The sequence below is a fragment of the Mchenga conophoros genome, linkage group LG4, assembly GCF_057382185.1.
Source record: "Mchenga conophoros isolate Kocher_MC1m ecotype Shallow Benthic linkage group LG4, M_conophoros_male_GT1.1, whole genome shotgun sequence".
Classification (NCBI taxonomy): Eukaryota; Metazoa; Chordata; class Actinopteri; order Cichliformes; family Cichlidae; genus Mchenga; species Mchenga conophoros.
In genome coordinates, this window is record NC_140529.1 from 2,656,471 (window position 1) to 2,671,440 (window position 14,970).

General features: G+C 44.9%; 1 protein-coding gene across 1 annotated transcript; it reads right to left on the reverse strand.

Moving 5' to 3' along the window:
- Positions 1-2,981: 2,981 nt before the first annotated feature.
- Positions 2,982-9,755, reverse strand: LOC146575269 (protein NLRC3-like; the record flags this gene model as incomplete). Its single annotated transcript, XM_085272471.1, has 4 exons — positions 2,982-3,183; positions 3,363-3,536; positions 3,789-3,962; positions 7,981-9,755. Coding segments are annotated over 4 exons (2,325 nt in total), but the record flags the coding sequence as incomplete, so codon positions are not given.
- Positions 9,756-14,970: the final 5,215 nt, after the last annotated feature.

A 14,970-nucleotide genomic window follows, 5' to 3' on the forward strand; every position in this document is an offset into this window, starting at 1 on the left:
CCACAAATTATTTGTGCCACTCCAAAAAAATAATTTCTGTCCACCATAAAGGAGAACATCACAGCCTGATACCTGCAGGTCTGACAGCAGCAGGTGTATCACTGCTGTTTCTACCTGGAGACACCGTTTACACTGTAATCTGCATTTGCTGGTTTTGTGGCAGCACCTGTAACAATTCCATTCAATTCAACTCTATTTATATAGTGCCAAATCACAACAGTCGCCTCAGGGCACTTAACATTCAGCAATTGCCTCATTGTTCTGACAGACAACATAAAACTATCCACTACACTACACACTAACTTTTTTTGTTCTTTTTTCCCCTACACACTAACTACACAACACAACATACTATGCACACACTCCAAATACGCTAAACGTCACAAATCTCTCACATCTCACACCGTCACTCCTAAAACTTCCCCCTCTTCCTAAACAACCAAATGTCATGTTGCTATATCATTTTTTTGATTGGTCGACATGGTTCATTTTTCCACCAACAGGAAAGGGATGATTTGGGGGTTTTTTTGCTCATAAGCAGAGAGTGCTTGCTGTGCTGTCCTTAGACAGTAAAAGTGACGAAACTATTGAGGAAAAAAACGCTGCGTATATATTGTTTATCATGACTCTGGTTTTATGTGACCTATCAACACAATTTAAAAACTGGTATATGTCACCTTGTTGCTTTGTAATCTTGAAGTGGTCATGTGATTGGCTTACCATGAATACTTTATTCTTCCTCAGCCAAACAGCAGCACTCATGCGATTGTTTTGCCCCCTTAGCTCCAGGTGTTGTGCCAAAAAGTGATCGTCTGCCAGAAAGTGATCGCTGTCCGCAGGAGTGCATGCAGCTGCTTAACCCTTTAAAGCCGGTCAGAGTGGGCACACTCTGTTTTGCGTAACATAATATTCCAGAAACACGCTTTGCCGATCCGATCAGCTGTTTGTAACACTTCCTACTTTGGAATTGACATCAGCGTGAACTATCGCATATCCGCCATGACCTGCCCAAAACCGGAAGTGATGTCATTTTTGCAGAAATGTATTTTTTACCATCATGGCCTCATAACCCTATACTAGTGTTTTTTAAAGTTATGTTTGACTTTCTGACTTTCTGTGTTGTTTCTGGGATGCTTAGGACTCATATTGCACTGCTGGAAATAGTTTATTTTGATGCATATGCTGCTTTTTTGCAAATTTGCACTATAATATTTATTTTCGTTTTTCCTGCAGTGTATAGAAATTAGTGTATTTCAAAAATAAAACTATGAAGACACTCAAAATAAATTTCATGTGGTGGAAAACTATTTTGTGCATCTTTTTTGTATTTACAGTTTTGAGGGATAAGCCTCTTAAATTTCTCTAACTAGAAATATATGTTAAAAAACAAAAACGATTTTCAATTTTTTTTTAGTTTATTGCACTTTTTGCAATTTATGTAATTACTATGCACTTAATGCATGCATATTATTAAAATTTAGGCTGTAATGGTTGTATTGATGTAGAGCAACTTGAAATGCTCCCAAAAATGGCTCCACAGCATGTAAAAATATAATATAAGCTGTGGCGGACTTGGTTCTATGGTAAGTCTTAAAGGGTTAAAGCTGTAGCGCCCAGATTACTTATAGCTACTTCCATGCAGCTGATATAAGATTGGTTGTTGAAAAATAGTAACGCAACCGCACCGAATCCAATTCAGGATTTTGATTTCCATCACACTTCCACTGGATGCCCAGCTGCTCTCCTATTATGTGATTATCATCAACACAGAACTGGAGGATAAGGCCGCGGTTCTGGGGGTTGGGAAGCTCATCTTGTAACCAGAAGGTTGCCAGTAGGATCTCTCTGTCTTGGTCGTTGTGTTCTTGGAACACAAGACACTTCACCTACTGCCTACTGGTGTTGGCCAGTGGGGCCGATGGTGCTCAGTCTGTCCCAAGGCAACTGTGGCTACAACTGTAGCTTACCTCCACCAGTGTGTGAATGTGAGACTGAATGAATGGTGGGATTGTAAAGGGTCTTTGAGGGTCTCGAAAAGCACTATATAAATGCAATCCATTATTATTATTAAGAGCATCTTTAGGCCTGACTGTGCTCATCCTTCCTCCAACCTCTCCTTACTAAAGATAACAACTACATCAGTATTAGCTCAATAACAATTTCTGCAATTCAATTGTGGACATTCATTTTTAAACCTTGTGTAAAACGATAAAACCTAAAAGTCTGAGTATTATTCTTTGTGCAAACAGCTCTTGCAGGTTCCCCCGGACTTAATAATTAAATAATAATAATGAAAATAACCTTTCCTTTGAGCAGCTGTTCAGGCTACTAAACTCATCCCAGAAATAACAAGTGACACCATTAATAGTGGAGCTACCTTTAACAGGTGAAACTGATTTGACCTATAAGGCTACTGCAGTTACTTCTTATCAGGTTTAGTAGGGAAGACATCTGGATGAGGTAGTTAGTAGTATGTAGTTAGTACCGGGCGACTCCCCTCCCCCACATCGGCACCAGAACCCTTTATTATCTACAGGGTAAGACTGCCTGTTTTATCAAACTATGGCTATTACTACTGTGATCATTTGCAGCCCAGTGTGCTGCTCTCTCTGCTGGGATGAACCACTGGAGCTCACCCAGTCATCCCTTTCTTTCTCTCAAGAAGAAGTGAAATAAATGTATTTATTATGTTACGAGTCTAATATTCTTTAAATCAAACTGTAATGAATAAATGAAGCAAGAAGATTTGGTGGCTCCAAGTGTTGTAGAAGAAAAGATAAACATCTCATTTTGAGAAATCAGCCTTTAAAATTAAGTAAGTACTGTGAATAAAAAACAAACAGCAAACCAATCGGTAATCGCCAATTACTTTTGAAAGTAATTCAGAGTCCAATTATCCACTCAAATGTAAATAAAAGTTCACTTGACAGCTGTATAAAGGTTACCTGTTTATACAATAATATAAGTCACATTTCAAATGATCATCTGTGGAAAAGTTTGAATCCTGACCTGAGAGTTTCCACTGCACACTGTGAACTCTTTAGTCCAGCAGACAGAAGCTTCACTCCTGAATCCTGCAGGTCAGAGTTACTCAGGTCCAGCTCTCTCAGACTGGAGGACTGGGAGCTGAGGACTGAGGACAGAGCTTCACAGCTTCTCTCTGACAGGTTACAGCCACTCAGTCTGAAAAATAAAAGACAGTCATACAACAAATACTCATGTTGAGTTTGTTAATACATTTCACAACATTAAATCTTGACTTTCTATTTTTAGAGGAAACATAAACATACTAAGAAACAACATCATATGTATGAACTTAAATAATTGAATAATTCTAACAACAAACTGTTTTCTGATCTGACCTCAGAGTATTCAGTTTACAGTTTAAACGTTGTAGTCCAGCAGACAGAAGCTTCACTCCTGAATCCTGTAGCTTTCTGATACTCAGGTCCAGCTCTGTCAGACTAGAGGACTGCGAGCTGAGAACTGAGGACAGAGCTTCACAGTTTTCCTCTGAGAGTTCACAGATGTTAAGTCTGAAGATAAAAACATGAATAAAGATTGTTGTTAAAGTGTAATCAGGGTGCAATAGCTTATTGTCTTGTGCTGAGCAGGTTAGTATAAGTTCACTTTAACTTATAAATGAATAAAAATGCTATGGAACAAGGATAACTGGATAAAGTTTACCTTTACTGGTTAAATTATTGATTATTTTTGTTAGTTGATATAAACAAAACCAAACATCAAACATATAAAACAGAACTAAACAGAATACAAATTGATCTGACCTCAGAATATTCAGTTTGGCGTGTGGACTCTCCACTGCAGCAGACAGAAGCTTTACTGCTGAAGCCTTCAGGCTGTTGGTACTCAGGTCCAGCTCTCTCAGACTACAGGACTGGGAGCTGACCACTGACAACAAATTTTCACAGCCTTCCTCTGAGATGTTACAGCTGCTCAGTCTGGGAGAGAAAGGGAAAAAACAAAACAAAACAAAAAATATATGTGATCAAATGAAATTTGTTTATATGTTAAACCTTTTTAAAAAAAACAAAAAAAAAAACAACCTATGACACTATGAGTGCTACCAGTCCAGTGCACACGATTGGTACCTTGATGGTACCTTGCTCAGGGGTACCATCAAGGTAGCTGTTCGGTGGATTCGACCCCTGACCTTATGATCATGGGGCGACCACTCTACCTACTGAGCTAATAATTCTGTGTACACTATCATACAATATTAACTAAAACAATTATTTTAGAAAATCTTACTAATTCAGTAATTGTTATGCTATTTAACTGTGAGTAACACTGGATTTTAAACACTAGCTGTATAAAACTCCTCCTGTTAAAGGTGTGTATAAAGGAGATGAGCTGAAATGCAGACTTCATGGAGAATGTTTGCTGTCAGGATATATCAAAGACAAAGCAGAGATCCATCCAGTCTCTTCCACTAAGCCCACAGAGGGAAAGACAACCATTCTCACACACACACCTGCATGAAGTTTAGATCACCAGGTAATCTAACTGCATGTCTGTGGACAGTGGGAAGAAACTGTAGAGGACCCAGAGAGAACCCACTGTAATTCTGTGGGAACACTGGTTATGGAAGCCTTACAGTTAGATATGAATACTGTCAAGAAACAGGACCTGAGTGGCAATTTCAATTATGAAGCCCAAGTTCTCCTCCTTGAATCGCTACCTTATCGTGGTGGAGGGGTTTGTGTGTCCCAGGGATCCCAGGGGCTATGTTGTCTGGGGGCTTTTGCCCCCTGGTAGGGTCTCCCATGGCAAATTGGTCCTGGGTGAGGGACCAGACAAAGAGCGATTCAGAAGACCCTTATGAAAAGGATATCGAGAGAACAGTTTACCCTCCCCGGGATAGGGTTACCAGGGCCCCCCCCTGGAGCCAGGCCCGGGGAGGGTGCCCGAGGGCGAGCGTCTGGTGGCCGGGCCTTAGTCCATGGGGCCCGGCCGGGCACAGCCCGAAGAGGAGACATGGGCCCATCCTCCCGCAGGCCCACCACCCGCAGGAGGCGCCATAGGGGTCGGGTGCATTGTGTGCCGGGTGGCGGCCAGGAGCGGAGGCCCTGGTGGACTGACCCCCAGCTGCCAAGACTGGCAATAGGGACATGGAATGTCACCTCTCTGGTGGGGAAGGAGCCTGAGTTAGTGCGTGAGGTTGAGAGGTACCGGCTAGATATAGTCGGGCTCACCTCTACGCATGGCTTGGGCTCTGGAACCAGTCTCCTGGAGAGGGGCTGGACTCTGTCTCAGTCTGGAGTTGCCCCTGGTGAGAGGCGGCGGGCTGGGTGGGTATTCTAATATCCCCTCGGCTTGCTGCCGGTACGTTGGGGATTTTCCCGGTGGACGAGAGGGCTTGTTCCCTGCGCCTTAGGGTCGGGGAACGGGTCCTGACTGTCATCTGCGCTTATGCGCCGAGTGGCAGTTCAGAGTTCCTAGAGTCCCTGGGGGGGGGGGGGGGGGGGGGGGGGGGGGTGCTGGAAGGTGCTCCACCTGGAGACTCTGTTGTCCTGCTGGGAGACTTCAATGCTCACGTGGGTAACGACAGCGAGACCTGGAGGGGCGTGATTGGGAGGAACGGCCTCCCTGATCTGAACCCGAGCGGTGCTTTGTTATTGGACTTCTGTGCTAATCACAGTTTGGCCATAATGAACACCCTGTTCGAACATAAGAGTGTCCATAAGTGCACGTGGCACCAGGACGCTCTAGGCCGTAGGTCGATGATCGATTTTGTAATCGTATCACCAGACCTGCGACCATATGTTCTGGACACTCGGGTAAAGAGAGGGGCTGAGCTGTCAACTGATCACCACCTGGTGGTGAGTTGGATCAGGTGGCGGGGGAGGACGCTGGACAGACCTGGTGCACCTAAACGCGTAGTGAGGGAGTGCTGGGAACGTCTAGCAGAGGCCCCAGTCCGCGAGATCTTCAACGCACACCTCCGGCAGAGCTTCAACAGCATTCCGAGGGAGACTGGGGACATTGAGTCCGAATGGACCATGTTCAGCGTCTCCATTGCCAAAGCTGCTGCATTGAGCTGCGGCCGCAAGGTGGTTGGTACCTGCCGTGGTGGTAATCCCCGAACCAAATGGTGGACACCAGAGGTGAAGGGAGCCACCAGGCTGAAGAAGGAGTCCTATCGGGCTTGGTTAGCCTGTGGGACTCCGGACGCAGCCGACAGGTCCGGTCCCCATCTTTAAGAAGGGGGACCGGAGGGTGTGTTCCAACTACAGGGGTATCACACTCCTCAGCCTCCCTGGGAAAGTCTATGCCAGGGTGCTGGAAAGGAGAGTTCGTCCGCTAGTCGAACCTCGGATACAGGAGGAACAATGCGGTTTTCGTCCTGGTCGCGGAACACTGGACCAGCTCTTTATCCTCTCGAGGATACTTGAGGGTGCATGGGAGTTTGCCCAACCAGTCTACATGTGTTTTGTGGACTTGGAGAAGGCATTCGACCATGTCCCTCGGGGTGTCCTGTGGGAGGTGTTGCGGGAGTATGGGGTGTCTGGCCCATTGCTACGGGCCATTCGATCCCTATACAACCGTTGCAAGAGCTTGGTTCGCATTGCCGGCAATAAGTCGGACTCGTTCCCGGTGGGTGATGGGCTCCGCCAGGGCTGCCCTTTGTCTCCGGTTCTGTTCATAATTTTTATGGGCAGGATTTCTAGGCGCAGCCAAGTGGCGGAGGGCTTTCGCTTTGGTGGCCTCAGAATCTCATCTCTGATTTTTGCGGATGATGTGGTTCTGTTGGCTTCATCGGGTGAGGGCCTCCAGCTCGCACTGGAACGGTTCGCAGCCGAGTGTGAAGCAGCGGGAATGAGGATCAGCACCTCCAAATCTGAGGCCATGGTTCTCAGCCGGAAAAGGGTGGAGTGCCCACTCTGGGTCAGGGATGAGTTCCTGCCCCAAGTGGAGGAGTTCAAGTATCTCGGGGTCTTGTTCGCGAGTGATGGGAGAAGGGAGCCGGAGATCGACAGACGGATTGGGGCTGCAGCTGCAGTAATGCGGACGCTGCACCGGTCCGTCGTGGTGAAGAGGGAGCTGAGTGTAAAAGCGAAGCTCTCAATTTACCGGTCGATCTACGTCCCTACCCTCACCTATGGCCACGAGCTGTGGGTAGTGACCGAAAGAACGAGATCGCGGATACAAGCGGCAGAAATGAGCTTCCTCCGAAGGGTGGCTGGCCTCTCCCTTAGAGATAGGGTGGGAAGTTCGGCCATCCGGGAGGGGCACAGAGTAGAGCCGCTGCTGCTCCACATCGAAAGGAGCCAGCTGAGGTGGTTCGGGCATCTGACAAGGATACCCCCTGGGCGCCTCCTGGGTGAGGTGTTCCAGGCATGTCCCACCAGGAGGAGGCCCCGGGGCAGACCCAGGACACGCTGGAGAGATTATATCTCGCGGCTGGCCTGGGAACGCCTTAGTATTCCCCCGGATAAGCTGGAGGAGGTGGCTGGGGAGAGGGAGGTCTGGGCCTCTTTGCTTAGGCTGCTGCCCCCGCGACCCGGCCTCAGATAAAGCGGATGAAGATGGATGGATGGATGGAAGCCCAAGTTTTCCCTCCATCCTGGATGAAAACAGGACAGTCACAGCAGAGATTTATAATAAAAAAGGGAGAGTGTGCACTGAAAATGAGATAAAAAACAAACTGCTGGATTTGGAGACGTGAACAAGCTGACGATAATAAACCTGTCAGAGGGGCTGAAGGATCAGAGCTCATGTTCTTATTGGCTGGGCCTGGATTGTACTTTGATAAGAGATATAGACAAAAATGTGTCAGAAATACTGACACGGCCTGCTGGACTGAAAAAATATTTACTGAGTGAATGATAATCATTTAATTCACTATTTTTATGTTTTTTAACTGTTCTTTGAACTCAGCATTTCTGATTTATTTCCCATGGTTTTAAGATTTTTATCGATTATAAGATTTTAAGCAATGAGTTCATGTTTACTTACAGAGCTTTATTGGAGGCTTTGACCACTGGCAGCAGCCTCAGAAGAGCCTCCTCTGAAGCAGAATATTTCTTAAAGTCAAACTCATCCAGATCTTCTTCTGATGACAGTAACATGAAGGTCAGAGCTGAGCACTGAGCAGGAGACAGTTTACCTGTGGAGAGACTTCCTGAAGTCCTGTATTGTTGGATCTCCTCCACTAGAGAACGATCATTCAGTTCATTCAGACAGTGGATCAGATTGATGCTTTTCTCTGCAGACAGATTCTCACTGAGCTTCTTCTTGATGTACTGGACTGTTTCCTGATTGGTCTGTGAGCTACTTCCTGTCTGTGTCAGCAGACCTCGTAGGAGAGTCTGATTGGTCTGCAGTGAAAGACCCAGGAGAAAACGGAGGAACAAGTCCAGGTGTCCATTTGGACTCTGTAAGGCCTTGTTCACAGCACTCTGGTGAAAAGATTCTTTTTGGTTTAAAAAGCTAAAACTCTTGGAGGTTATTTGTTTCTGTTCAAGAAGATTTTTTCCAGAGTTGCTGAAGGTCAGATGGACATGAAGAGCAGCCAGAAACTCCTGAACACTCAGATGGATGAAGCAGAACACCTTGTCCTGGTACAGTCCTCTCTCCTCTTTAAAGATCTGTGTGAACACTCCTGAGTACACTGAGGCTGCTCTGATATCGATGCCACACTCTGTCAGGTCTGATTCATAGAAGATCAGGTTTCCTTTCTGCAGCTGATCAAAAGCCAGTTTCCCCAGAGACTCCATCATCTTCCTGCTCTCTGGACTCCAGTGTGGATCTGTCTCAGCTCCTCCATCATACTTGACCTTCTTCACTTTGGCCTGAACCACCAGGAAGTGGATGTACATCTCAGTCAGGGTCTTGGGCAGCTGTCCTCCCTCTCTGGTTTCCAGCACATCCTCCAGAACTGTAGCAGTGATCCAGCAGAAGACTGGGATGTGACACATGATGTGGAGGCTTCGTGATGTCTTGATGTGGGAGATGATGCTGCTGGCCTGCTCCTCATCTCTGAACCTCTTCCTGAAGTACTCCTCCTTCTGTGGGTCAGTGAACCCTCTGACCTCTGTCACCATGCCAACACAGTCAGGAGGGATCTGATTGGCTGCTGCAGGTCGTGTGGTTATCCAGAGGCGAGCAGAGGGAAGCAGTTTCCCCCTGATGAGGTTTATCAGCAGCGCATCCACTGAGGTGGACTTTCTAGGGTCAGTTAGGATTGTAGTTTTGTGGAAGTCCAGAGGAAGTCGACACTCATCCAGACCATCAAAGATGAACACAACCTGGAAGTCTTCAAAGCTGCAGATTCCTGCTTCTTTGGTTTCAGTAAAGAAGTGATGAACAAGTCCCACCAAGCTGAACTTTTCCTCTTTCAGCACATTCAGCTCTCTGAAAGTGAATGGAAATATGAACTGGATGTCCTGGTTGGCTTTGTCTTCAGCCCAGTCCAGGCTGTATTTCTGTGTTAAGACAGTTTTCCCAATGCCAGCCACTCCCTTTGTCAGCACTGTTCTGATTGGTTCATCTCTTCCAGGTGAGGCTTTAAAGATGTCTTCTTGTCTGATGGTTGTTTCTGGTCTGTCTGGTTTCCTGGATGCTGTTTCAATCTGTCTGACCTCATGTTCATCATTGACCTCTGCAGTCCCTCCCTCTGTGATGTAGAGCTCTGTGTAGATCTGATTCAGGAGGGTTGGGTTTCCTGCTTTAGCGATGCCCTCAAACACACACTGGAACTTCTTCTTCAGGGTGGATTTAAGGTTACGATGACAAACAGCAGCTGGAAGTTCTGAATAATAATAATAAAAATACAACTTTAACAATCATATTTTACAAAATGCTGATGACAATTTCTGACCCACTGAGAAATGATTGAACACACTGGTGTCACAAGTCTCTCATTTATCCAGCAGCTTAAATCTTTAGATAAATCCTCTTACGTCTCTGCAGACGGTCAGCCAGCTCCTCCTGCTTCATTCTCCTCAGGAAGTCCACTGTGATCTTCACAAATGCCTCTCTGCTGTTTCTCCTCTGCTCATCATCCTCCCTCTGAAACTCCAAGCACTGGGGCTTATTTGGATTCAGAGCCTTCTGGATCTTCTTCAGCTCGCTCTTCACAAAAGTGATGATGTTGTCCTCCAGCAGCTGGAACAGAATACTTTATGAATGACCCACCACTCTGAACTTTAGTCCACACAACATCCACTTCTTTACGATCAAGGGGCATATCATCCGCGAACTCTTTACCAATTATAGGTTTGACTTTATCTGATTAACTGAGACTTTGTCCACAACTCCATGATCCCAAAACGTTGATTCTGTTCATATGAATGCAGCGATTTCAGTGGGAGAAACATTTCACTGGTGTTCAGAGCTGAACTACCAACAGGTTGATGATCAAAGCCAGAAACTTGGAGATGTTTCAGGTGACTGAGTTGATCGTACAGACAACTGGTCTTAAAGGTTCACTCTGTTTACACATACAGATCAGTATTTAAGGTTTGACTCTCATCATCCACTGGGGCACAAACTGGGCGTAATCAGGACGCAACAACACAGAACAAACACCATCCCCACAGACACAGCAGCCAGCGAAGCAGAAGAACTTCACATCAAGAAGGTCCTGAGTAAATGTGAACGCTGGTTTGAGGGCGGAGTCAAGGAGGCCATTTATGTGAAAAGGAAAGACCATCTCTGAATGGAGGAGGGGCCTAAGGGTACAACTGTCACCATCTTACATGCTGTGATTGCAGCCATTCCCCAGCTCTCTGTGAACTGGACTCATGACCATTGATCAACAACCATTGATCAATGGTCCTGACAATATGCGTACCAATGATCAATGAACTGACCTCCCAGCCCATTGTTCCTTCAGTGGGCTGGTTTCAGTCATACAAATGTCCTGTTTATGAGATTGAAACCTGCAGTCAGCTGAGACTGAAGAAGTCACCTGATGATGATGAAACGTTTCTCCCACTGAAAACATCCAGATGAACAGAATCAAGCTTTTTGGGATTTACGTACCTGGATGATTGAGCATCAAGACACAACTCTGTGACTTTTCTCAGATGAATAAATCCTCTCCTCCAGCTTTGTTTACATCTATCAGCCCTGTGGCGCTGCCCAGGGACAATAATCTATGTGAGAGGTGGAAAGTCATACAGGTGTCTGCTCCTGCCTTCAGTTATTTTATCTACTGTGTGTCAACTGGCTGGACCTCCTCCAACTGTCTACTGTCTCCCTAAACTCAACAATGACTTAGTGATCTATCCATTCTCTGACCAAAGACATCCTGCTGCAGGAGGTTAACATAGCAGCCAATGATGATCCCACTCACTGTGAACAACACATTTGGACCTGATTTGCTGCTCTGGTTTACACGTGAACTTCCACTGCTGCTGTCACCAACTTGAGAGGCTCTACAGAAAAACTGGACTTGTCCATAAAAATAATAAACTACATTACAAGGACAGCATTGCTCAATCAACTCTAATTACTACTGACATGTTATCTCTTCTAACTAAGGTACAGACACTCAAACTTGCTGCTTTCAGTGAGAAGTCAAATGTCTGAATATGAGCTGGAAGCTGCTGAGAGTCCTCCCTCCTTCCCGTGGGGTTTACTTCCTCTACTACTTTCACTATAAACATGCCCCTTTCATGCACCTGCAGAGGGCCACCAGCAGATGGAGCTGTCTTAAACAAATCCACTTGGATAGTTAGCTGTAGATGACTTTATCAGTATGATTGTAGGACTTTGAGTTATTCTTTAGATTTATTTAAACTCTTATATTGTGCACAAGTGTTGAGCGACCCATAATTTCTCTGTACTTTTCATAAGAGCAGCCAGACTTTCAGCTAGTTTTTGTTTTTTAAGAGCTCAAAGTTATTGAAGAAACAGTTATTCAGCTTCATTCCCACTGATCTCGACTACAAACTGTTTCACTTTGGTTTTTGTTTAAAGCCTCGATGTTTAAAACGTTTCCCTGTGATCACATTTGCACCGTCTGATTTCAAAGTTTGTTTCTTTTGGTCATTTAGTCCACAGAGTCCTTGGTGTTCTGAAAGGGACCTATAAATAAATGCATTATTATTAATATTAATAATAAAGTAGTTGTTGTACATGTACAGACCATAAATATGGAGTCCAGCTGTGTTTGATGCTGCTGGGCAGACTGACCACTGGGAACCTCTGAGCTCTGCTGGTCCACTCTGTGGAGGAACCATGAAGGATTAGATCAACACAGGATAAAGATCCAGGAGTTTCTGCTCAAATAACTTCATCTGAATCAAGTCTGTCAAGTTTTAAACTCTCAGATTGTGAACATATCAGTAATTTTCAGTCTGTTTTCATGGACGTCCTTTCAGTGGTGATGTCAGGGATGATTTTGAAGAAGCTCATCAAACTGAACCATCAGCAGATCACTGCTCCAAAACCAGAACATGATCCGAGTCTCCCTCCACCACCAGAACACCAGCTTTACTAACGTGGTAGATCAGTGTAGTACAGATCAATAACTGATGAGTCATTTGATCAAAATCACTGAGTGCTTCACGTCTGACCCTCTGATGCTTCTGTAGACATTTTGCATATTTAATGAATGTCTGACAGTTTTACATTCATTCTATGAACACAGTGGAAATGTTGTGTTATAGTCTCCATGTTGTTTCCAGCATCATAAATTCTTAAGTTCAGAAAATTAGATTCTTTCTTCACAGCTGAAAAACAACAACATTTATTCTCTATTGAAATCTGCATCGTCCACTCCAAAGGTCACAATCTGAAGGTAACATCTGGTTTTGTTCCCTGTGGTTAACTCTGAGCATCAGTATGGTGGGATTTATCCACTACATCCACACCACTGTGGTTCAGTGTTGTCCTGATGGAGTAACAGCAGCCAGTATGATCCAGGCTTTAGCTGCTGGGTCTCTGTGTGACCTCTCAGACTGTTTAACAGATCAGACACAAAGAGAATCAGAGCAGCTCTGTTCTTTAAAGACAAACATGAACCCACTCAGGTCACACTTTCCCCACAGATATGAGCATCACTGTCCTCAAACAGCAAATGACCAAGTCGAACATTTGGATCTTTTCTCTTTCATTGTTTTCTTTTTAATGAATCTTTGTAACAATCTGAGGATGTTTCAGGTCATATTTATCCAGGAAACACAAACATGTAAAGGAGTCATCACAGCTCTCTGACCTCGTTGCTCCAGGTTCACCACTGAAGGCTGGAGGTCGACGTTTGGACCGGTCACTCCTCACAGACGGACAGCTGGACCCTGCAGACTGTGACCTCTGACCTCTGCAGACACAAACATGATTGAAGCAGCTGTGATCACACAGACTGCAGATAATGCAGCTGTTTCCTGTCAGTAACATCCTCTTAGATTAGAGTTCAGCTTTTTACAGGAAAACTGGACAAAACTGATTTTTGTTACAAACTCATTTTCATTTCCTCTCAGCTCACAAACACAGTCAGACAATCAACCAGAGTCAACACTGATTATAATGTCAGTGCAGAATTATTTCTGTTACTCAGTGAGTTCAGCTCTCTGACCTCGTTGCTCCAGGTTCACCACTGAAGTCTGGATTTCGACCTTTGGACCGGTCACTCCTCACAGACGGACAGCTGGACCCTGCAGACTCTGCTCTGTCCTCCTCTTCCTCCATCATCGTCTTCAGTCAGTCTGAGAGGTAAACCACAAACACTCAGTGAGTTCACATTAACAGGAGGAACTGAGTTACAGTCGCTGACCTCTGACCTGTCATGTGACCATGAAACCAGGTCAATATGTCTGTAGGTTCAGTCATCCAGGTCATGTGATCTAAGGAGCTTGGAGAGAAAAGAGACGTCTTTAAGTTTCTGGAAGACGTTTCATCTGAGAAGCTTCTTCAGCTCTAAAACCAAACGGTGGAGAGTCCCAGATATTTAAACCTGAGAGGGAAAGAAAGCATGTCGCTGACCCACCACTGATGTTATTTCAAGGAGGAAACTGAGAGCCTTTGCACCAGGAGCACAAACATCAGCTCCAGCAATGATCCACTGATGTGTTTTTATTCCATGTATGAATGTTGTTATTGACAGAGATGACGTTTGTGTGTCAGTGATGCAGTGACTGTTGTTGTTACCTGTACAGGCTGGTTAGACTCTATGAAACAGATCATACAGATCTCTGCATGTTAGAAGAGACTATTAAAGGTCATGAATGAGACAAAGGCAGGGAGGCGTCCTTTACAGCTAAACAGCAGAGTGAGAGAACAGCCAGCACCTCTACATTTATCACATTATACAGCACATGTATGATACTGACAGGGATGAGAAGAATTTAGTGATTCTGATCCCATCATTGATATTACTTATTGATTCTCAGTAGCTCTGCTCTGACAGTCACCACCATCACTGAGCAGCATATCAAAGACATTTGTGCACATTAACTGCATGTTGTGGCTCAAATGTTTGTGCATGTTGGAGGCATTTCCTCTTTGTTGTGATCAGTGTTGGTCATTACTCAAAACAGTCATTATTACACATATTACACAGAACACTTTAATTAAAAGTAATGGAGTACGTTACTTCATTACTCCTCATAACATTACTTTGATGTTACTGTGTGAAATGAACAAATGAGCATGTAACAACATAAAGCTGAGGTACAGCCCCACACACCAACACAGATCCTGATGAGGTCACGTGATGTTTCTCTGAGTGTTTATGAACACAAATCAAAGATGAAACAGCACAAAGACACTTCAAAGTGATTCTACTGTAGAAACATGAACAGGTAGAAACCTGCAGCCTGACTGCTCATCACTTTGTTACCTGTTCAAGTTCAGCAGCTCACTTTATCACGGTGCTGGTCTGGGGTCAGTGTTTACTCAGCTTTAACTCACTCTGGGTTCTTGGCTAGCTTAGCTTTAGCTTAGCGTTAGCATGCTGTGTGCTAGCTTAGCGTCAGAGCTCTGCAGGTGTCTCACAGTGAC